This window comes from Oncorhynchus gorbuscha, linkage group LG10 (assembly GCF_021184085.1).
Source record: "Oncorhynchus gorbuscha isolate QuinsamMale2020 ecotype Even-year linkage group LG10, OgorEven_v1.0, whole genome shotgun sequence".
Classification (NCBI taxonomy): Eukaryota; Metazoa; Chordata; class Actinopteri; order Salmoniformes; family Salmonidae; genus Oncorhynchus; species Oncorhynchus gorbuscha.
The window spans coordinates 80138600-80163815 of NC_060182.1; the positions used below are offsets into that span (position 1 = coordinate 80138600).

The 25216-nt window shown below is 43.6% G+C and overlaps 1 protein-coding gene across 3 annotated transcripts in view; it reads left to right on the forward strand.

Annotated features, from left to right (window-relative positions):
• The first annotated feature begins 598 nt into the window (after positions 1 to 598).
• LOC124046619 (tectonin beta-propeller repeat-containing protein 2-like) overlaps positions 599 to 25216 on the forward strand; it is a 34951-nt gene continuing 10333 nt past the window's right edge. The window contains exons 1-16 of one of the 3 annotated variants that reach the window (XM_046367216.1): positions 600 to 753; positions 1198 to 1441; positions 1625 to 1753; positions 2322 to 2453; positions 3767 to 3924; positions 7355 to 7661; positions 8028 to 8160; positions 8367 to 8828; positions 9035 to 9792; positions 10016 to 10199; positions 11869 to 12042; positions 14165 to 14351; positions 14748 to 14889; positions 17539 to 17779; positions 18044 to 18133; positions 19971 to 20204. In XM_046367216.1, coding sequence (XP_046223172.1) covers positions 1220 to 1441; positions 1625 to 1753; positions 2322 to 2453; positions 3767 to 3924; positions 7355 to 7661; positions 8028 to 8160; positions 8367 to 8828; positions 9035 to 9792; positions 10016 to 10199; positions 11869 to 12042; positions 14165 to 14351; positions 14748 to 14889; positions 17539 to 17779; positions 18044 to 18133; positions 19971 to 20204 — 3553 coding nt within the window. In that variant the 5' untranslated portion in view covers positions 600 to 753; positions 1198 to 1219. Of the gene's footprint in view, positions 754 to 850; positions 1063 to 1197; positions 1442 to 1624; positions 1754 to 2321; positions 2454 to 3766; positions 3925 to 7354; positions 7662 to 8027; positions 8161 to 8366; positions 8829 to 9034; positions 9793 to 10015; positions 10200 to 11868; positions 12043 to 14164; positions 14352 to 14747; positions 14890 to 17538; positions 17780 to 18043; positions 18134 to 19970; positions 20205 to 25216 lie in introns of those variants that run through there. The other 2 variants (XM_046367217.1, XM_046367218.1) reach the window with 2 other exon arrangements.

Genomic DNA, 25216 nt, shown 5'->3' on the forward strand with positions numbered 1-25216 from the left:
ACCAGCTTCATGAGGTAGTCACCTGGAATGCATTTCAGTTAGCAGGTGTGCCTTGTTAAAAGTTCATTTGTGGTAAAAGACCAAGCCCATATTATGGCACGAACAGCTCAAATAAGCAAAGAGAAATTATAGTCCATCATTACTTTAAGACGTGAAGCCCAGTCAATTTGGAAAATGTCATGAACTTTGAAAGTTTCTTCAAGTGCAGTCGCAAAAACCATCAAGCGCAATGATGAAACTAGCTCCCATGAGGACCGCCAAAGGAAAGGAAGACCCAGAGTTACCTCTGCTGCAGAGGATAAGTTCATTAGAGTTACCAGCCTCAAGCTCTGGATCCAACAAATATTTGCTTTGTCTATCATATAGACATTTTAATACACATAGCTGGATTTTGCAGGTCACTCACTGGGATTACTGTATGTGTCCATGAATACACAAATGTTGGCTGTAATATCAAGGTGCCTGTTTAGTTTGACACACAACAGAGAAAAATAAACAATATTGATAACCTGTAAAAAAATGTTTATGAGAATAAACTTCTCATCTGGCACAGTAGGTGGCAGCCATGCATCATTGTATTCCCGCGAGACTAGGAAGTCGTAGGGTTGTTGACAACCATAGCGCTTGACGTTCTCGAATCATAAATCATAGAAGGATGCGATAGCAATGTCGCCAGGGCTATCTTTTATACACGAGTTTAGCGTAACGTATGTGTCATCTATATGATAACAGGATATAGGTACATAATATAATGTAAGTCTGTGTAAAAACTTGTTTTGTATTTGTAGTTAACGATAGCTAGGCTAGTCAACATGATCTAGTTAACGTTAGCTCATGTCATAATTGCTGATAAACAGCTCTTGGCCTGGCTGTGCTCATTCTAAGATCGTTAGCTATCCAATATTTTCGGTTGCAGGCAAATTCAATTTTGACCTGCCCAAGTAATGTCACTAGCTGATAGTTTCAGTTGGTGTGGATTGTTGCTAGCTAGGCTAATCGAGCTAGCGCTAACTGAAGGTGTGAAAACCCTGAGGATAACCACTGCAACAACTAGCAAGCTAGGTACCAAGGCTGGTCCCACACTATGTATATATGTACTCTAGCCAAGTATTATATTATTCTATGCTATACATGTCATGTCTATCACCATGCGTTCCACACATGTTTGATAGCCGTGCCTAATTTTCTTGTCAACAGAGCAGAGCATTGCCTGTGCACTATGGCAGCCCAAACTCCTCCACAGAGCGCCCTGAGGGAGTTCTGTCCCCTATACTACTTGCTTAATGCAATACCTGCCAAGGTCCAGAAAGGCTTCCGCTCTGTAGTGGTCTACCTGACTGCTCTGGACACCAACAGTGATTACATTGCTGTGGGGAGTAGTATCGGGATGCTCTACCTGTACTGCAGGCGGGTCAGCCAGATGAATAAATACAGCATAGAGGTGAGTATGCCACTGTTTTAGGCATTGCTTAGTTGATTTAATTAGGTTGCATGCACCTTCACCCCAAAGCAAATTTGGTAACAAACATCCAAATATTAGCGATTTACAAAAAATGTAAAACTTAAGTAAATGTTTTTGCCCCAAGTAAGTAGGTATGTCATTCTAAACATGTTATATTTCCAGGGGAAATCCGAAGCTATCACAGCAGTGAAGCTGCTCAGTTGTTTTGATGACTTGGTGGCAGTGGGCACGGTGTTTGGTCGGGTTGCTGTCTTTCAACTGGTGTCTCAACTTCCAGGCAGGAACAAACAGGTATGCCATCAAACCAATCAATCATCTGAACTGTTGATATGACTAAATATAGTGTTTTTGAGCTGTTTTTTTCTATGTTATTCTAGGCTTGGGTAATATACCGTATACCGAGGTGTTTAGAAATACCTACAGTATGATTTAAAAAAAAAATCATACATAGTGGTGGCTAGATGGCAAGATCATGCTTATTGGTTAGAGCAAAGACAATCAATCCTCTTCTGGATTTTTTTTTGTGTGCAGCAAACTGTGAGTAGCCTTTTGTGATTGTTGTATAACTTTATGAGCTGGGTTGCAATTATTTTATGTTTGCTTGCATATTGTTAGCATTTAATCAAGCATCCGCTATGGGACTTCGCTAGTAATTTGCTAGCTGTATTTATTTATTTTTACATTTAGAAACTATAGTATGTAATGGTACAGGAACAGCATGATGGTATAAACATTCATATACCACCCAACCCTTTTTATTCCCTTCTAAAATGAACAGGTGCAAACTGCACAGATGTAAGTGCTGAGTAAATGTGTCCATTTGTGTAGAAAAACACTGAGGTCCCTCTATTTTCTGTAGCTAAGGCGATTTGATGTGGTTGGTTTGCACAAAAGCACAGTCACTGCCTTGGCCTGGAGTGCTAATGGAATGAAGCTCTTTTCTGGTGATGACAAAGGAAAGGTTGTGTACTCTACCGTGGACCTGGATCAGGTATAGCAGCTTTCATTTTGGGTCAAGGTCTTTTTTGTGTGAATTTTCAGTAACACTTTATAATTAAAGCCTACAGGTATTATGCAGTTATAATAAGCATTTTCTTTTACCCCTTTATACTCCCTTATATCCTCCAATAACAGTTATCTATATATCTATCAATCACACTGTGCTGTTTGTTTATTAACTCAATTCTCTCACATGTGTTGTACCTTCGTATCCTCAGGGTGTATGTAAACCCCCTATACTCAGGGTCTATGTAACCCAGTATCCTCAGGGTCTATGTAACCCAGAATGCTCAGGGTGTATGTAAACCCCCTATACTCAGGGTCTATGTAACCCAGTATCCTCAGGGTCTATGTAACCCAGAATGCTCAGGGTGAATGTAAACCCACTATCCTCAGGGTGTATGTAACCCAGTATCCTCAGGGTCTATGTAACCCAGAATGCTCAGGGTGTATGTAAACCAACTATCCTCACGGTGTATGTAACCCAGTATCCTCAGGATCTATGTAACCCAGAATGCTCAGGGTGAATGTAAACCCCCTATACTCATGGTCTATGTAACCCAGTATCCTCAGGGTCTATGTAACCCAGAATGCTCAGGGTGAATGTAAACCCACTATCCTCAGGGTGTATGTAACCCAGTATCCTCAGGGTCTATGTAACCCAGAATGCTCAGGGTGAATGTAAACCCACTATCTTCAGGGTCTATGTAACCCAGAATGCTCAGGGTGTATGTAAACCCACTATCCTCAGGGTGTATGTAAACCCACTATCCTCAGGGTGTATGTAAACCCACTATCCTCAGGGTGTATGTAAACCCACTATCCTCAGGGTGTATTTAAACCCACTATCCTTAGGGTGTATGTAAACCCACTATCCTCAGGGTGTATGTAAACCCACTATCCTCAGGGTGTATGTAACCCACTATCCTCAGGGTGTATTTAAACCCACTATCCTCAGGGTGTATGTAAACCCACTATCCTCAGGGTGTATGTAAACCCACTATCCTCAGGGTGTATGTAAACCCACTATCCTCAGGGTGTATGTAAACCCACTATCCTCAGGGTGTATGTAAACCCACTATCCTCAGGGTGTATGTAAACCCACTATCCTCAGGGTGTATGTAAACCCACTATCCTCAGGGTGTATGTAAACCCACTATCCTCAGGGTGTATGTAAACCCACTATCCTCAGGGTGTATTTAAACCCACTATCCTCAGGGTCTATGTAACCCAGAATGCTCAGGTTGTATGTAACCCAGTATTGCGGTTGGAGCTTTGACGTGTGTTGTATGCTCATATCCTTAGGGTGTGTGTAACCCAGTGTTACTGTTTGAGGAGCTCTCAGCCATAGTCCAGCTGGAGTACAGTCAGAAGGTCCTGCTCATCTCCTCTTATCAGAGATCCCTGCTGTTCTACACCCAGGAACAGAACCTGCAGCAGCTGGGCACCAAGCCTAGGAAGAGGTAGCCACTTATTCATTAAAAGTACCACAACTTACACTGAGTATACAAAACATCAAGAACATCTGCTCTTTCCGTGGCATAGACTGACCAAGGGAATCCAGGTAAAAGCTATGATTCCTTATCGATGTCACTTCAATCAGTGTAGATGAAGGGGAGGAGACAGGTTAAAGGATTTTTAAGCCTTGAGACAATTGAGACGTGTATGTGTGCCATTCAGAGGGTGAATGGACAAGACAAGTGTCTTTGAACGGAATATAGTAGGTAGTAGGATAGTAGTAGGTGCCATGCGCACCAGTTTGTGTCAAGAACTGCAACACTGCTGGGTTTTTCACGCTCAACCGTTCCCCATATGTATCACGAATGGTCCACCACCCAAAGGACATCCAGACAACTGGCCTCACAACCACAGACCACGTGTAACCACGCCAGCCCAGGACCTCCACAATCGATTTATTCTCAAACCAGCCACCCGGACAGCTGATGAAACTGGGTTTGCACAATCAAAGAATTTCCGCACAAATGGTCAGAAACCATCTCAGGAAAGGTCATCTGCATGCTCATCGTCCTCATCAGGGTCTTGACCTGACTGCAGTTCGGTATCATAACCGACTTCAGTGGGCAAATGCTCACCTTCGAAGGCCACTGGCATGCTGGAGAAACGTGCTCTTCACGGATGAATCCCGTTTTCAACTGTACCGGGCAGGTGGCAGACAGCGTGTATGGTGTTGTGTGGGCGAGTGGTTTTCTGATGTCAATGTTGTGAATGGAGTGCCACATGGTGGCAGTGGGGTTAGGGTATGGGCAGGCATAAAGCTACGGACAACGAACTGAATTACATTTTATCGATGGCGATTTGAATGCACAGTGATACCGTGATGAGATCCCGATGCCTATTGTCGTGCCATTCATCTTCCGCAATCACCTCATGTTTCAGCACTGCCCCATGTCGTAAGGATCTGTACACAATTCCTGGAAGCTGAAAATGTCCCAGTTCTTCCATGGCCTGCATATTCACCAGACATGTCACCCATTGAGCATGCTTGCGATGCTCTGGATCGACGTGTACGATGGCGTGTTCAAGTTCCTCCAATATTCAGAAACTTCGCACCGCCATTGAAGAGAAGTGGGACAAAATTCTACAGGCTACAATCAACAGCCTGATCAACTCTATGCGAAGGAGATATGTCACGCTGCATGCGGCAAGTGGTGGTCACTAGGGCTGTTACGGTGACCGTATTACTGCCACACCGGCGGTCACAAGTCATGACGACAGTCAAATTCCACGTAACCTATTAGTCACGGTAATTAGGCTTCTCAACTCTGATGCTGCTGATGGTCATTAGCAGTCTACCGAACTTGCTAACTTCCTTGTATTCAGCACTCTATTGTGCCTATAATCACTCACATTAAATGTAATGCTAATGTAATCAAAAATCTAATGCAACATTTCTATAGACTATGCAATTGCGTGAGAAAATGGGGTGATGGCCTCTATTAAAAAGAGGAGGATCCCATCCCAGCTTTCAATAGGCTAGGCTAGGTCTAGTATATTTATTTCTTAACTTTATTTCTCAACTATTCATCACATTGCTTCTCTTTACCACAGGAGCATAGCTTACCTGGCTGGCATGAAGTCGCTCTGGATAAGAGCGTCTGCTAAATGACTTAAATGTAAATGTAAATGCATGAGAATTAATCACGGGAAAAGCGTCCTCCATTCACTATTTAAGTGCATATATGACATATATTTTATGAGACAGGTGCATGATAATGGTCCATTCTAAATCAAAACAAATTTCACACTTATATTATTTAGAATATGTAAAGACAAAATTAAATTAAGAATAGTCTGATGGGTGACATTATTAGCCTATCACTTGTGAATGATATAACTTGTGAATAATGCTACTCATATGTTTGGATAAGGTTTGTATCACAACTGAAGTTGCCAAATAACTACTTAAAATTAAGCACATTAATCCATTTTACAACAGGTGTAGAGCCTAACTGGCATACATACGCAGCGCGTAAGTTTCAAGATTTTCACCATAAAAATTATTTTAAAAAGCATTACATGCATAATCACATTTGCAGTCACTTTTGAGAATGTTTTTTTTCCCTGCAAATTGATTGCATTTTGGAACATTTGCCCGTAAGCCTAGTGCCGTGTGCTCATTGCTGCGCTTATAATGTGAAGAAATAGCCTAATAATTTATTTACATTTTTAGCTAAACGTTCTGATCTGCTGCGTCAGCCTCATTGCAATTAATTGTTTTTTTGATGATACTAGTCGTTGTATTAATTTGGGATCTATGACATCCCACAACTGTCCCAGACTATGTTTGGAATAATACGTATTGAGAAATCTGAGAAACCCATGTGAGTTAGAGGTGTTTCGGAGCACGCAGACGTGAGAAAGGATTTATAATTATTATATTCAGCCCAAGGGCACAACGGCCACTAGCCGCAACAGGCATGGATTTTTTTGGGGTGCATTATGGCCACACAAAGGGGATGCCGCTGGGAAATTCTAGGCATTATCAAGTGCTTGTCAAATTGTGAATCAGACTGATGAAGTGTGTACAGCTTGCGCAAAAAAACAAAGCAGAGCTCATGCCTTTTCATGCAACTTTTTTAAGGTCATCATTAGTCACCTCTTGCAGCCTTAATGTATAAAAAAATCCAAACATATAGCCCAATGTTTATTTCACAACTAAAGTTACATAAGGAACTCTAAATGACGCATATAGGAGGACCTGTTTCTTTAACCGCTTAACACAGAGTAGCCGTATGTGAGCACTCCCTCAAATCGTTTGGAGAAAATATCTTTTCTATTTTATTCAGCTCTGTTCAATTGTATTCTTCATACTATAAAATAATGCCATGGAATACTAAGTAAATCTTTTTGCTAAATGAACTAGTGTCGCCTGTAGCTAAAAAGCACGACCAGATCAGGCGCTAACAAGGACAACGCAGAGTGTGCTATTCTGTTCTTCTGAAATAGATTATCCAAAGGTCTGCATCAGTGTCTTGTAGGCTTTGCGTGGAAGCCAAGAGATGCTAAATGTGTTTGTTAATTAACGTTACGTTATCGTGAGACTGGCAATTATTTGCTTGACAATCACCAGCTGACAAAATGTCATGACCACCACAGCCTTCGTGGTCACACCAGATTCTGACTGGTTTTCTGATCCACGCCCCTACTTTTTTTTCACAGTCAGTTATCTGATGGTGACCAACAGATGCATATCTCTATTCCCAGTCATGTGAAATCCATAGATTAGGACCTAATTTATTTATGTCAATCGACTGATTTCCTTACATGAACTGTAAAATCAGTAAAAAAAAAAAAATGAAAATCTAGCATGTTGAGTTTAATATTTTTGTTCAGTGTAATATATTTATCTTGCATTGTTGATTTTCCTCAAAGCAATGGGAAGTTTGGTGCGTGCTTCCAGCCAGGCCTGTGTAAGCAGAGTGACCTGCTTGTCTATGCAGCAAGGCCTGGCCTCCGGCTGTGGCGGACGGATGTAAGTGGGCTTGTGGTGGACACACTGGTCCTCAAGCGTCTGTTCAACCAGGAGGTGCCACAGTTTGAGCTGTTTGCCAGGCCGGGCCCCACGGGGGGTTGTCGGCCCCATGAGAGGCAGCTGGGTGTGGTGTGCTGCTTCCTCAGTGAGGGCTGCGTCCTCAGCTGGAACGAATATAGTGTCTACGTGTTGGACTGCCTCAACCAGGTAAAGATGTCCTCAGGCAGGAATGGATACTTTTTTGTTGTTGAAATATTTTTGTATATATTTTTTTCATAACAAAAGGATAGACAAGCAGGAACATTTACATCATTCACTTAATACAAATTAATGGATACTTTACATGGATATCTGGATTAATAGATACATTAATACATGGATTTTAGCTGTCTTATGTATTTCCTCAACCAGGTAATCACTTTTGAATCACTTTTGTCACAAATCATATTTTGATAGAGAAAAAAGTAGTCAGATAGGTGAATTTAGCCTGTGAGAGTCTTTAAACCGGTGTCCTGTCAGGGTGTCATGTTATAGGTCTATCTCTGTAAACAAAAAAAAATGCTGCCTTTCTAGGTGATCATCGGTGCACTGGAGAGCTGTGGGGACATCATCTCTGTATCATGCACCGAAAATGAAATCTTCATCCTGAAAGGAGATCGGGACATTGTTCGCATCTCAAATGCTCCTGAGGACTTGGCTTCCAACAGTACGATGTCATACATAGTACATCGTCATGTCATAATATATCAGAAGCACTTTGTTAATTTCAAACCAACCATAGAGAGTTGAGGGAGAATCATGATCTCCAGCTAACACATTCTTTACTCCTAGACTTTAATATTGAATTATAGTATCTCTATAGTCATTCCGACATATATAACAATCTTCTGCTCTTAACTTTCTCCTGCCCAGTTTCTGAGTTGTCCTTCCGTCTGACCTCTCCCCTGACCACTCCTACCATCCTGCTCCCTCCAACCGGCTCCGTGGAGACAGTCCAGACTATCAGGACAATGGCCATCATCACAGAGCAGGGGGAGCGGGAGAGGCTGGTGGATGAGGAGGTGCTGGAGCAGGACCAGCTGAGTAACAGCCCCGAGGCGGGGAAGGCCGGAGCCCTGATGGAGAGGCCTGAGGTGGGGGAGCGACTAGACCACCAGAGTAGGGGCAGTGTAGGGGGCACCAGTGATTTTCATAGCCGCAGCAGTTCCATCACGTCCTGCGACAGCGTTCAGGGCATGATGCTCTCCACCAGCACCATGGAGCAGTCAGAGCTCTCCTCCAGCCAATACAGTGCCATCAACCAGGAGGACTTTCAGCATGAGCTGGTGGTCCAGGCCATCAAAGTCAAGAAGAAGGCCAAGAGGAGGAGGCAAGGCGAGTGGCAGTTATAGTGATTTAAGATCTAGTGTGTTATGCTGTAGTTGATCAAAAAATGTAAAAACAATTACTGCGAATTGCTTTTTTAACAGATTAAAAAACGAACAGCTTGTCTTATAATTACCTTTCTCTTACGATTCAAGCCACTAATGTTGAAACTTCTTGCTGCTATGTTCTCCCGCTCTCTCTTTTTCTCTCTACAGAAAGTGGAAACCGCATCAGTGAGCAGCACAACAGCTGGTCTGAGAGCATTTACAGTCAGGATGGAGGAGGGGGCAGCGACGGGGGGACCAGCACCTCTATCAGTGAGCCCCCCTCAGCTTCCGACCACACAAGTTTCCCGTGTAGCAGTCTGGACCTACAGAGCAGGAGCAGTGGATCCCCCGACCAGGAGGGCTCCATCAGTGAGGGCTCTCCAGAACTCACTGCCTCTGGATCTCAGAGCCAGGGTGGTGACCAGAGAGAGGACCCTCTGACTCAGACTCAACCCCCTGGGACTCAGCCTCCCTCCTGCCCCATGTCCCTGCCCTCCCAGTACATGGAGTGCCAGTCCTACTCAAAGAATGGCAACAGCCCCTCCATCACTAACAAAGAGGGGGAGGCTCCCACCCAACACATAGACCTATTACTGGAGTGCACCTTTGCCTGCATGCAGACCTCGAAGGAGCAAGACCCCATAGAGGAGCAGGAGGATGATCTCCTGAGTCCCCTCATTGGGATGGATGACTTGGACCAGGATGACCCCCACCACCAGCACTGTCTGCTGGATCTGGAGCCTCCAAGCTGTGTTGATCAGATGTGTTATTCCCTGGAGCCTGAGCAGTGCCCCTCTAGTGACGAGGAGGACATTTACGCTGTCCACGGAGTTCCGTACTCAGCATCCAGCGCCAGCCTGGGAGACAGACTCAATGCCCTCAACCTCCAGGGGTCCAACATCGGGCAGCAGGACCAAGACAAGACAGTAATAGTTATACTAGTGGTCACAGTTATATCACACACAACATGTGACATTGCATATTATACATTCCATTTCAATAGGATACCATGTGGTTAGAAATGTCGCATCAAAATGAAAAGCAACGGATCATTTGATTGTTATTAGTCATTTTATGGCACATTTATAACACACAAACCATTACTGTAGCATGCTGTGTCTGGTTTGAACCTTCTCTCCTCTCCTGTAGTTGGCAGAGAGCTGGATGGGCTACACAGGGCCAGGCTGTGGCATCCTCAACCTGGTTGTGACTGCCCAATACATCTGGTGTCTGGACTTTAAAGGAGGCCTGTACTGCAGTGCCCTCCCAGACAGGGGCCTGAGCTGGCAGAAGTTTGAGGACAATGTGCAGCAGGTGGCACTGTCACCTTCAGGTGATGAGGATGTCTGTAATATGGTCATTTAGCAGAAGCTTTTATTAATCTATTGTTAAATGCTTTTATTTCTAAATCTGCAATATGTAACCTTTTAGGCGACACGACCAAATTCACATAGAAATGTGAGTTATAGATATGTCATTATCATTAAAAGCAAGTCTAAGAAGTTGTAGATCTGTTCTATATGTACTTTCTTATGCTTCCCGTTCTTAAGTTGAATTTTTGCGACTTTGACTATCGGTTTTGAACACCAGCTGAAAATACAATATTTTGGGGTATTGAAAAGATGTTCCACTGCGGTTTAGATGGTACAATGATTATCTACACTATTTTTGCTTGTTTTATCATATAAACTGACATTAAGGGAACTATTCGAATTTAAGCAACCAGGAAATGGCGGGCCATTTCTGCATATTGTACCTTTAAGCTTTTATTGACCATTTATTCAGTGACTGGGTCTGTTAGGGTCTATAATGTGTATATATTGTGGAAGAGTTGAAAGGCACTGTAGTTGAGGGAGACGGACTGCACCAGCAACCACTATCATCGAGATAAATCTTTACTTTTTGGAGTTGGTTAGTTTGATTACCAAAATGACATCTTTGGATGTACACTACCATTCAAAAGTTTGGGGTCACTTTGAAATGTCCTTATTTTTAATTTGTGGGTTTGATTACAGGCTCAAAATGGCCAGAAACAAATAACTTTTTTCTGAAACTCATCAGTCTAATCTTGTTCTGAGAAATGAAGGCTATTACATTTGAGAAATTGCCAAGAAACTAAAGATCTCGTACAACGCTATGTGCTACTCCCTTCACAGGACGGTGAAACTGTCTTAACCACAATATAAAGAGGAGTGGGAGGCCTCTGTACAACTGAGCAAGAGGACAAGTACATTAGAGTGTCTAGTTTGAGAAACTGACAGCTTCATTAAATAGTTCCCCGCAAAACACCAGCCTCAACATCAACAGTAAAGAGGCGACTCCGGGATGCTGGCCTTCTATGCAGAGATCCTCTGTCCAGTTTCTGTGTTCTTTTGCCCATCTTAATCTTTTATTTTTATTGGCCAGTCTGAGATATGGATTTTTCTTTGCAACTCTGCCTAGAAGGCCAGCATCCCGGAGTCACCTCTTCACTGTTGACGTTGAGACTGGTGATTTGCGGGTTTAATAAGCTGCCAGTTGAGGACTTGTGAGTCGTCTGTTTCTCAAACTAGACACACTAATGTACTTGTCCTCTTGTACTTGTCCTCACACTAATGTACTTGTCCTCAGTTGTGCCCCGGGGCCTGACACTCCTCTTTCTATTCTGGTTAGAAACAGTTTAACTGTCCTGTGAAGGGAGTAGTACACAGCGTTGTACGAGATCTTTAGTTTCTTGGCAATTTCTTGAATGTAATAGCCTTCATTTCTCAGGATAAGATTAGACTGATGAGTTTCAGAAGACCAGATGAGTTCTTTGTTTCTGGCCATTTTGAGCCTGTAATCAAACCCACAAATTACATTAACAATGTCTACACTGTATTTCTGATCAATTTGATGTTATTTTAATGGACAACATTTTGTTTTGCTTTTCTTTCAAAAACAAGGACATTTCTAAGTGACTCCAAACATTTGAACGGTAGTGTATATATTAGTAGATGCATTAAAGTTTCATTTGAATTTAGGGTCCCTGCTATGGAAGGTGGAACAGAAGACCATGACAGCGTATGCATGTGGTAAAGTCACCATCAAAGGAAAGAGGCACTGGTACAAGGCCCTGGAGGATTCTGCCTTTGTGGCGCTTGGTGAAGACACAGCATGGATCATCCGAACCAGCGGGGACCTCTACATGCAGACAGGTAAGCTACTGGTGACTATTCAGTACTGTATGTCACTTTTACTCTCAATGGAGTATAGATGAACAGACCTGATTAGATAAAACACATTTAGAAATTAAGTTTCTTCAAGATTTTGATGGCACATTATTTGAATGCTTCTATAATGTAAGTATTGTTAATGTACTTTTTGCACAACTTGATTCACTCTATTTTAAACAAGACTTTGTGATTTTAGCCCCAGGTGGCCTCAGAGTATTAAGAATAGTATATCACAATCCTGTTTATTGGCAAAGTCTGAACTCTCAATTCAGCAAATCAGTTCCTGAGATGAACCATTCTCCATTAGATGGTGCTGTTCAGGCCCATAGTAAATAGTATCATCAGTCACTGGCTAAATCTTCTGAGGTAATCATAATTCTGTACCGATGGCATATTAAGGATCAAAATAATGAAGCCTAGTAAATCCAAAACATGCTTTTAGAAAGTAATATTTAACCTTTGGTGTTGTGATGGATTGTTAACACACTCGCTGGTCCTGCCCTACTGGTCATGACAAGTACTACATTAGTATACTATGGGTGGGTTTAATCCTGTTTGCTGATTGGTTAAAACCACATTCCAGCCGATGTCTATTCCACTAGTTACCACCAGCTAAAGCTATGATGTTAAAAACAGGTCAAATGAAACTAAATGCAGCTATTTTGCTATCTTTCCAGCTTCAGATTGAAGTGATTGTGTTAGCTGTGTTGTGGGCTAGCTCCTCAGAACAACAGTGTCCTGATGAGAAAGCACATTTTCTTTACCAGGCAAAATTGTGCATCATTAGATCAAATCAAATCACATTTATTTATATAGCCCTTCGTACATCAGCTGATATCTCAAAGTGCTGTACCGAAACCCAGCCTAAAACCCCAAACAGCAAGCAATGCAGGTGTAGAAGCACAGTGGCTAGGAAAAACTCCCTAGAAAGGCCAAAACCTAGGAAGAAACCTAGAGAGGAACCAGGCTATGTGGGGTGGCCAGTCCTCTTCTGGCTGTGCCGGGTGGAGATTATAACAGAACATGGCCAAGATGTTCAAATGTTCATAAATGACCAGCATGGTCCAATAATAATAAGGCAGAACATTTACATTCATTACATTTACATTTAAGTCATTTAGCAGACGCTCTTATCCAGAGCGACTTACAAATTGGTGCATTCACCTTATGACATCCAGTGGAACAGTCACTTTACAATAGTGCACCTAAATCTTAAAGGGGGGGGGGGAGAGGGAATACTTATCCTATCCTAGGTATTCCTTAAAGAGGTGGGGTTTCAGGTGTCTCCGGAAGGTGGTGATTGACTCCGCTGTCCTGGCGTCGTGAGGGAGTTTGTTCCACCAGTTGAAACTGGATCAGCAGCACGGCCAGGTGGACTGGGGACAGCAAGGAGTCATCATGTCAGGTAGTCCTGAGGCATGGTCCTAGGGCTCAGGTCCTCCGAGAGAGAATTAGAGAGAGCACACTTAAATTCACACAGAACACCGAATAGGACAAGAGAAGTACTGCAGATATAACAAACTGACCCTAGCCCCCCGACACATAAACTACTGCAGCATAAATACTGGAGGCTGAGACAGGAGGGGTCAGGAGACACTGTGGCCCCATCCGAGGACACCCGCGGACAGGGCCAAACAGGAAGGATATAATAAGATACTTTGCTGCATTAGTAGATACTTTGCTGTTATTCTGTCTGCACTGTTTGACGTCACTGTAACTTAGCCGTTGTTGTCTAGCTAGCAAGCAAGGGATAAGAACATTGCCAGTCATTATGGCAATGGAACATTTAGATCGAACCACTGGGTTGCTCGCGTCCATAGATACAGAACAAAAAGACTGAACGACTGGGTCGCGTCTCTGGCAACAGAGCCAATGGAACGAGCGACCAGCCGGCTTGGGTAGCAACTTTAGATCTGTGTCGGGACTATGTCTCGTGGAAGAAGGAAATGGTATGAATAAATTAATCAAAATAACGTTTCTAATGAATGTTTGTCAATCATTATTTTTACATTCTGTTACATATAGACATTCCCGGCCCCTCACTAACTCACAAAAACAACAAATGCCTGAAACTTGACTGTGTGGTTGTGATCCCGTTCTGCAGGTTTGAGTGTGGACCGTCCGTGTGCACGAGCTGTGAAGGTGGACTGCCCATGTCCTATGGCCCAGATCGCAGCGCGTGGCGGGGTGGTGTGGGCCCTCAGCCAAGACAGGGCCGTCTTCTACAGAGATGGCGATGGCCTCAGCAGCTCCTGCTCTGAGGGGGAAATGTGGAAGTATGACAAAATCAGGTAGGACCTTTTCTGAAAAAGAGAACCTGCGTGTCGTAGGCCCCAGTAACAGTGATAGTGGAGTTAGCTCTGGTTGGTTCTTGTGACACCCCTGTGGGTTGTGGTGTGGTCATTTCAGATAATTGTAATTCAACTGTGATTCTTTCACCTTTTTTGAAAAGAGGAAGGAAGACGTGTGTCATAGAGACCTAGTAGCAGTGAACGTTTAGTTAGTATGACCGACCAGGGTTCAAATCCAGATCTCCAGCCCGCCACAGGACTGTGTTAACCTGCTGAGCTAAATCATCCTAGGCATTAGCTTGGGGAGCTAATGCAAGTCTTCAGGACTCAGGCAATGTTAGCTTTCTTTGCTGATCATTACATATTTGTGTGAATGTGTTTTTCCTCCTCCCAAAGTGAGAGTCAGGGTCTGGAGCCCATCTGTATAGCCCTGGGAGAGAGCAACACGCTTTGGGCTCTGGACACCAGCGGCAGTCTGTGGTTCAGGACTGGAGTCACTGCCAGGAAGCCCCAGGGGGAAGATGACCACTGGTGGCAGGTTGGTATCCTACAGACTGTGTTCAATGTTTTCCATACGTCGTCTATCTTGCACTATGATCATTTTTTAAGAGCATGTATTATTAAAGTCAAATTTAGGATGGTTTGCATTACAAACTTCACCCTGGGATGAGTATGGGTCTGGTGTCGACAGATATGGTCGCCTCGCTTCGAGTCCTTAGGAAACTATGCATAATTTATTAATATATTTTTTTAATGTATTATTTCTTACATTATTACCCCAGGAAATCTTAAGTCTTATTACATACAGCCGGGAAGAACTATTGGCTATAAGAGCGACGTCAATTTACCAACTTTACGACCAGGAATACGACTTTCCCAAAGCGGATCCTTTGTTCAGACCACAACCCAGGGCAACGTCGGCGCAGAAGAGACTGATGGAGCGGCCTCCTAGTCAGGCTCTGTAGGCGTGCAACACTGCCCCCCACTTCCGAATATACTACTCGCCCATGTCCAGTCTCTTGACAACAAGGTAGACGAAATTAGGACAAGGGTTGCCTTACAGAGAGACATCAGAGATTGCAAAATTCTCTGTTTCACCGAAACATGGCTCTCGGGAGACGTTGTCGAAATCGGTTCAGCCACTGGGCTTCTCCATGCATCGCGCCAACCGAGATAAACACCTCTCTGGGAAGAAGAACCCTAACCAGAAACCGTGGATGGGTGGCAGCATTCACGCAAAACTGAAAGTGTGAACCACCACATTTAACCATGGAAAGAGGACTGGCAATATGTCCAAATATTAACGGTGTAGTTATTCCCTCCGCAAGGCAATCAAACCTGTGAAATGCCGGTACAGGGACAAAGTGGAGTCGCAATTCAAGGGCTCAGACACAAGACGTATGTGGCAGATTCTACAGGAAATCACAGACTACAAAAAGATAACCAGCCACGTCACGGACACCGACGTCACGCTTCCACATAAACTAAAAACCTTCTTTGCCCGCATTGAGGATAATACAGTGCCACTGTCGTGACCCGCTAACAAGGTCTGCGGCCCCCCTCCTTCTCCATGGCCGACGTGAGACATTTAAACGTGTTAACCCTCGCAAGGCTGCTGACGGCATCCCTAGCTGTGTCCTCAGTAGACCAGCTGGCTGGTGTGTTTACGGACATATTAAATCTTTGAGAGACTAGTCAAGGATCATATCACCTCTACCTCACCTCTACCTTACCAGCCACCCTAGACCCACTTCAGTTTGCATACCGCCCCAACAGGTCCAAAGATGATGCTATCGCCATCACACTGCACAGTGCCCTATCCCACCAGGACAAGAGGAATACCTATGCAAGAATGCTGTTCATCAACAACAGCTAAGCATTCAACACCATAGTACCCTTCAAGCTCATCATTAAGCTGGAGGCCTTGGGTCTCAACCCCGCCCTGTGCAATTGGGTTCTGGACTTTCTGACGGGCCGTCTCCAGGGGGTGAAGGTAGGAAACAAAATCTCCACTTCGCTGACCCTCAACCCCACAGGGTGCATGCTCAGCCCCCTCCTCTTCTTCCTGTTCACCCATGACTGCATGGCCATGCACGCCTCCAACTCAGTCATAAAGTTTGCAGATGACACAACAGAGGTGGGCTTGATTACCAACAATGAAGAAACAGCCTACAGGGAGGTGTGGTGTCAGGAAAACAACCTCTCACTCAACGTCAACAAAACAGAGGAGATGATTGTGGACTACAGGAAACAGCAGAGGGAGCACCCCCCCTATCCACATCGAATGGACAGTAGTGGAAAAGGTGGGAAGCTTCAAGTTTCTCGGCATACACATCACAGACAAACTGAAATGGTCCACCCACACTGTTTCACAGTGTGGTGAAGAAAGTGCAACAGTGCCTCTTAAACCTCAGGAGGCTGATGGAATTTGGCTTGTCACTCAGAACCCTGACTAACTTTTACAGATGCTCAATCGAAAGCATCCTGTTGGGCTGTATCACCGTCTGGTACAGTAACTGCGCCACCTTCAACCGCAAGGTTTTCCAGAGGGTGGTGCGGTCTGCACAACGCATCACCGGGGGCCAACTACCTGCAGTCCAAGACACCAACAGCACCCTGATGTCACAGGAAGGCCAAAAAGATCATCAAGGACAACCACCACCTGAGCCACTGCCTGTTCACCCCATTACCATCCAGAAGGCGAGGTCAGTACAGGTGTATCAAAACTGGGACAGAGAGACCGAAAAACAGCTTTTTTTTCTCAAGGCCATCAGACCGCTAAACAGCAATCACTAACTCAGAGAGGCTGCTGCCTACATTGACACCCAATAAAGGGATCACACGTCACTTTAAACAATGCCACTAACATTGTTTACATATCTTACATTACTCGTCTCATATGTATATACTGTACCTTATACCATCTATTGCACCTTGCCTATGCCGCTCGGCCATCGCTCATCCACATATCTATATGTACATATTCTTATTCCATCCCTTTAGATTTTTGTGTATTAGATAGTTGTTGGGAAATTATTAGATTACTTGTTAGATATTACTGCACTGTCGGAACCAGAAGCACATGCTTTTCACTACACTCGCATTAACATCTATTAACCATGGCACAACTTCTAATGCTTATGCATTTCTGGCCTTTTGTTCCCTCCTCTTCCTCACCCACCCTCAGGTGAGCATCACAGACTATGTAGTGTTTGATCAGGGAAGTCTGTTCCAGACTCTGATCCAGGCCACTCAGAACATGGCCACAGCCACCAAGGCCCCGGTGGAGCGGGTTGCAGAGTGCCTCCGCATGGCCTTCCTGTCCCAGCAGTTCCAGTGCCAGCCCAGCCTGGTCTCCTCCAACACCAGCGGCGTCTGGATTGCATCCGGCAGGAACAACTTCCATGTCGCCAAGGGCAGCCTCAGCGGTATGAATTTATGAAACCTTTCCAAGCTAATGCCTAGGCTTTAGCTCAGTGGGTTAACACAGATGCTCAGCATGAAGAACTTTTGTTTTCTGCATTGGAATGCAATTTATGGAATGCACTTTCTGACATGACTACACAGAACTTAATCAGCTAAGCATTGCTTTATTGGCACCTTCTCTGTTTTAAGTCAGTGTGGTGGACAGGGACTTTTGTGTGAATACTGCAGTGTGTACAGTGTGACAGTGATGTGTTGTGATCCCACAGGTACATTCTGGCAGGGTGTGGTACCCAGAGGAACCGTCTCAGCCACCAAGTGGGCATTCGTCTATTCCTCGGCTGTACTCAGTAAAGAAGGTAATACACAAAACACAATATAGTAATACAAACATAACACGCACTACCCACCCTCCACCTGATGGCAACAACCCATCTCAAATACAGTGGGGAGAACAAGTATTTGATACACTGCCGATTTTGCAGGTTTTCCTACTTACAAAGCATGTAGAGGTCTGTCATTTTTATCATAGGTACACTTCAACTGTGAGAGACTGAATCTAAAACAAAAATCCAGAAAATCACATTGTATGATTTTTAAGTAATTCATTTGCATTTTATTGCATGACATAAGTATTTGATCACCTGCCAACCAGTTAGAATGCCGTCTCTCACAGACCTGTTAGTTTTTCTTTAAGAAGCCCTCCTGTTCTCCACTCACTACCTGTATTAACTGTACCTGTATTAACTGTACCTGTTTGAACTCGTTACCTGTATAAAAGACACATGTCCACACACTCAATCAAACAGACTTCAACCTCTCCACAATGGCCAAGACCAGGGAGCTGTGTAAGGACATCAGGGATAAAATTGTAGACCTGCACAGGGCTGGGATGGGCTACAGGACAATAGGCATGCAGTTTGGTTAGAAGGCAACAGCTGTTGGCGAAATTATTCGAAAATAGAAGAAGTTCAAGATGACGGTCAATCACCCTCGGTCTGGGGCTCCATGCAAGATCTCACCTCGGGGGGCATAAATGATCATGAGGAAGGTGAGGGATCAGCCCAGAACTACATGGCAGGACCTGGTCAATGACCTGAAGAGAGCTGGGACCACAGTCTCAAAGAAAACCATTAGTAACACACTATGGCATCATTGATTAAAATCCTGCAGCACATGCAAGGTCACCCTGCTCAAGCCAGCTCATTTCCAGGCCCGTCTGAAGTTTGCCAATGACCATCTGGATGATCCAGACGAGGAATGGGAGAAGGTCTGATGAGACAAAAATAGAGCTTTTTGGTTTAAAATCCACTTGCCGTGTTTGGAGAAAGAAGAAGGATGAGTACAACCCCAAGAACACCATCCCAGCCGTGAAGCATGGAGGTGGAGACATCTTTCTTTGGGGATGCTTTTCTGCAAAGTTGGACAGGACGACTGCACCGTATTGAGGGGAGGATGGATGGGGCCATGTATCGCGAGATCTTGGCCAACAACCTCCTTCCCTCAGTAAGAGCATTGAAGATGGGTCGTGGCTGGGTCTTCCAGCATTACAACGACCCGAAGCACACAGCCAGGGCAACTAAGGAGTGGCTCCGTAAGAAGCATCTCAAGGTCCTGGAGTGGCCTAGCCAGTCACCAGACCTGAACCCAATAGAAAATCTTTGGAGGGAGCTGAAAGTCCGTATTGCCCAGCGACAGCCCCGAATCCTGAAGGATCTGGAGAAGGTCTGTATGGAGGAGTGGGCCAAAATCCCTGCTGTAGTGTGTGCAAACCTGGTCAAGAACTACAGGAAACGTATGATCTCTGTAATTGCAAACAAAGGTTTCTGTACCAAATATTAAGTTCTGCTTTTCTGATGTATCAAATACTTATGTCATGCAATAAAATGCAAATGAATTACTTAAAAATCATACAATGTGATTTTCTGGATTTTTGTTTTAGATTCCGTCTTTCTATGACCTATGATAAAAATTACAGACCTACCTAAGTAGGAAAACCTGCAAAATCGGCAGTGTATCAAATACTTGTTCTCCTCACTGTATATTAACAGAAATAAGGAAGACCACATTTACATTCCATACTGTCCCCTGTTGTGTAGTGACATCTGTTATCTGTGTCTCTCTGAGTAGTGACATCTGTGTCTGTGTCTGTTGTACATCACCAATATGTGACTGACTGTCTCTGTGTCTCTGCAGGGAGCTTCCTGTGGCTGGGCCAGAGCAGGAAAGACCTGTTCTGTGTTTGGGACCAGGATGGTCAGATGCACCCCACCACAGTCCAACTGCCCCAGGACACAGAGATGGTCCAGCTCTCTGCCTGCCGCGATGCCCTGTGGGGATTGGACCAACATGGCCGCGTCCACATCCGCACCCTCTCCATTAGCTGCCCCACCGGCATGCACTGGAACCTACTGGACCTCAGCCAGCTCGGTAAGGCCACCCTCTTCACATTTAGAAATAACACTGGGCAGATGACAAGCTAGGGTAGCTAAGTATAGACTAGATGGCTCTGCTAGATGCTCAATGCAGAAATCATTTTGTTTGGCGCATTGGTGATTGTGTTCCCTCACAGGGAGGTTGAGTGCAGTAGTTCTGTGGTGTTTCCTCTGTTTTGTGGGAAAACAAAATGTTTGCCACATTTCATTATACTGCAGTAACTCATTAATTTGGTCTGCAGATATTAAAGGAACAGTTAGTTGTGTATATATTGGCAATAGGCGTTATTTTTTATAGCCATTACATAACTGATCAGGCTAGGACATCTGTTCCTAGTCTCACGTGCTTATCTAGTACATGTTGTATCTAGCACATGTTGTATGTCTAGTCTGTCAAATGTCAGCCTGTCTTTTGGTGTCAGCTGCATGTAGCTGCATACTTTCACACGGCCATCTTAGTGTCCCCACCAGCTCAGGTTGTGTCCCCCGGTCGGCTACGATTCTGACGCCTCCTAGCTGCCGACCGTCTGACTCTGACCTAATTCACGTCTCTATAGACCCTTTTCCTGTACACGACATACTGACGTCACACACAGATTCACGCCACTCTTGGTGGCAGTAAGAAAGCCATTGTCATCTGCACACATTCAACAAACAAACATTATATTAAGCAGGACATTCATACAAGCCTTAAAATCCAACTATAATCCAAATGTAGTGTGAAATGCACCCGTAATAAGCAACATGTATAGAGAGGCTTTTTTTGCTGGCCTTCTGTAAGATCTTCCCCTTGTTCTGCCACCAACTTGTGCACATCGGCCTCTTGCGTCAATGTTTGTAAACACAGAACGGGGTCTATATGCGGTTGTCTTTCTAGTCCTAGTCACATCCTTTGGCAATGCAGGGAGAGAAATAAACGAGCACACCTGAAGCAGAGGATCTGGACTTTAAAGGTAAGAGCCAGGTAGGTAGAAAGACTGTCTTACAACAGTGTATGAAGACCCGTTTTGTCCTCCTCTTGATTGGCTGCGGACACAGGTTCTACAGGCGGGTGTCAGATATCACTCGCTTCCCCACTTTTCTGTTGGAGGTGTTTATTTTCTTGGTATTGGCAGCTGGTACTTACATAAGACTTGTTTTGTATTAAGGTCCTCCTTGAGCAAGGTGTTAAAGTTCAGGCTAGGTATGGAAATGATCAAGTCAAGGGTACAATCACTGAGACTGACCTGTCAATACTCCATGCTGAAGGAATGTCAGATAAGTTCACCAAAGAAAAAGACCTAATCTGCTTTTAGGTTGAAGTGTTGTTTATATGGCCTTTAGTTTGTTTGCACCACATCTCAAGCAGTAAGCTGACATGTCTGCAGAGAACACATGATCCTAAACAGATATTGGACCGATGTGTTACTCTCATTTGGCAGACGCCTAATCTTTAACAACTCAGTCCCTACTAGGCTTGATAATATTGAGTATCAGTGATATTTGACATTGACAATAAATGGTTGAGATATTGTGATGTGCAAGACGATACTATATTTGAACTTTACAAATCAAAAGGGTGCAGTTTTATTAGTTATGCTGTATCAATGTTCATAGTCTAATGAATTATCTATTTTTATGTATTTATTTATGAGAAGGCAACTATAAGGTCACAAATTAGCACAAAAATTGCACAGTCTGGAATGATTTACTACTCATTAACAGCGCAAAACGATATCGGATACCAGTGATATTTGGAAGTAGCATTACCTTGGAATAGGTCTACCCAAATTTTGCCCAACCAACCCTAGTCCCAACCCTCCATTCTTAGAGTTCAGTGTTAGCTTACTTTCCATGGATTTGAAATGATCTAATAGCACATAGGTTTCTACCCATGGCTAGATCCACCAGGGTCTTGGTAGAAGCTTCAGTATTTGTTGAAGAGGTTCAGGTTGTATATGTTCTGCTGCTGGAAAGTGGCGGTTGCAAATAGACGGCCATGTGACGACAGCAGACAGCTGTAGCCAGGTCCTATTGGGCTCTGTGCATCACGATGTAACATGAGCGGGGAAGGAGCTGAGAGTACACTCACTTTTAGCCCTGTTCTGTTAGTGTCATTGACCACATGATCTAAGTCTCCATACTAGAGCGCTGCACAGGGACATAGTGTTTGACACATTTCACAGTTCATTATAGTTCATGAAGGGTAGTTTAGAAAGTGATGCCATAATGACATTTGCAAGTGTAGCTTCTTTTACGTAAGATGTTCATTGGGTGTAGAACATTTTTTATTATTTTTATTATAAAAGGTTGATTTCCATTTTATAGAGGTCGGAGTTGAAAGGGTGATGGCCAAGGTTATGAATGTCTATAAAACATTAGTCCTTGACCTGAGCTTTGAAGACCACTCTGAGCAGCCAAGCATAGAAGCTGCAACACCATATACACTATTCAGAAAGATACAAAGACATGTTTAGGCCTTGCCCCGAGACATGGCTGAACACCATGTGTCTTTAGTCTTGACTCAGGGAACGTTTAGGACTAATCTTTTCTTAGAATGTATTCTGCCCAGAAGTTCCAAGAGTATTTCTATAGTTTATCAATGATTAACATATGAGGTCTTCCTGGGTTATCTGTATTTGGAAAGGTGGACATCCCGATCTTCTGACAGGCTGGTTAAGTATGATATTAGCACGGGTTATGATGGTTAAAGAAGTCCCAGCAGATATGACAGCTACCTATCTACAGTTTAGAAGTTGCCCCCTGCCCCAGTCTCTCCCCACACAGACCTTTGTTACAGAATGTCAAATAGCTTAATCAAATAGTGATAATGTGATACATGGAAAGAGCAATGACTCTCCTCTGGAAGGGTTGTCCATTAACCATTCCACAAAATAACTAAAGACAAGCAACATTGATGCCTCTGTCTCCATAGCCTACTTCACAAATTAATTCACTTAATTTGAGTCCGCAACCTTACCTGAAGATGGAAATACAATGTTTTTAAGGGATGAAGCAATTTTATGTTCAGTTTAAATAATTTGGCTTGTTTGCCTTGGTTAAAACCCCTTGGCCTTCACCCAGTACCCTTCCCTGAACTTAGTCACTTGCCGGCTATTACCCGGTTACTCAACCCTGCACCTTAGAGGCTGTTGTCCTATGTACTGGTCACTTTAATAATGGAACACTGGTCACTTTAATATTGTTTACATACTGTATTCTAGTCAAGGCCATCCTATTAAACTATTGCTAGACATATACTATCCTATCCTACCTATTCTACCGATATGCTACATATTCTAACCACATACTGTCCATAATGTCTATACATCCCATCACATATACACAGTTGAAGTCGGAAGTTTACATACACCTTAACCAAATACATTTAAACTCAGTTTTTCACAATTCCTGACATTTAATCATAGTAAAAATCCCCTGTCTTAGGTCAGTTAGGATCACCACTTTATTTTAAGAATGTGAAATGTTAGAATAATAGTAGAGAGAATTATTTATTTCAGCTTATTTCTTTCATCACATTGCCTTAAACAATTTAAACTTGGGTCAAACATTTCGGGTAGCCTTCCACAAGCTTCCCACAATAAGTTGTGTGAATTTTGGCCCATTCCCCCTGACAGAGCTGATGTAACGGAGTCAGGTTTTTGCGTCTCCTTGCTCGCACATGCTTTTTCAGTTCTGCCCTCACATTTTCTATAGGATTGAGGTCAGGGCTTTATGATGGCCACTCCAATACCTTGACTTTGTTGTCCTTAAGCCATTTTGCCACAACTTTGGAAGTATGCTTGGGGTTATTGTCCATTTGGAAGACCCGTTTGCGTCCAAGCTTTAACTTCCAGACTAATGTTGCTTCAATATATCCACATAACTTTCGTTCCTTATGACGCCATCTATATTGTGAAGTGCACCAGTCCCTCCTGCAGCAAAGCACCCCCACAACATCATGCTTCCACCCCTGTGCTTCACAGTTGGGATGGTGTTCTTCGGCTTGCAAGCGTCCCCCTTTTTCCTCCAAACATAATGGTCATTATGGCCAAACAGTTCTATTTTTGTTTCATCAGACCAGAGGACATTTCTCCAAAAGTACGATCTTTGTCCCCATGTGCAGTTGCAAACCGTAGTCTGGCTTTTTTATGGCGGTTTTGGAGCAGTGGCTTCTTCCTTTCTGAGCGGCCTTTCAGGTTTTGTCGATATAGGACTTGTTTTACTGTGCATATAGATACTTTTGTACCTGTTTCCTCCAGCATCTTCACAAGGTCCTTTGCTGCTGTTCTGGGATTGATTTGCACATTTCGCACCATAGTATGTTCATCTCTAGGAGACAGAATGCATCTCCTTCCTGAGCGGTACGACGGCTGCGTGGTCCCTTAGTGTTTGTACTTGTGTACTATTGTTTGTACAAATGAACGTGGTACCATCAGGCTTTTGGAAATGGCTCCCAAGGATGAACCAGACTTGTGGGGGTCTACAATTTTTTTCTGAGTTCTTGGCTGATTTAATTTGATTTTCCCATGATGTCAAGCAAAGAGGCACTGGGTTTGAAGGTAGGCCTTGAAATACATCCACAGGTACAATTGACTCAAATGATGTAAATTAGCTTCTAAAGCCATGACATAATTTCATGGAGTTTCCAAGCTGTTTAAGGCACAGTCAACTTCTGACCCACTGGAATTGTGATACAGTGAATTATAAGTGTGTAAATAATCTGTCTGTAAACAATTGTTGGAAAAATGATTTGTGTCATGCACAAAGTAGATGTCCAAACCGACTTGCCAAAACTATAGTTTGTTAACAAGACATTTGTGGAGTGGTTGAAAAACAACTTTTAATGACTCCAACCTAAGTGTATGTAGACTATATACACACACACAGTACCAGTCAAAAGTTTGGACACACCTACTCATTCAAGGGTTTTTATTTTTACTCTTTTCTACAGTTTAGAATAATAGTGAAGACAGCAAAACTATGAAATAACCTGTAGCACTCACGTCTTTAGCCATGAAATGCTTT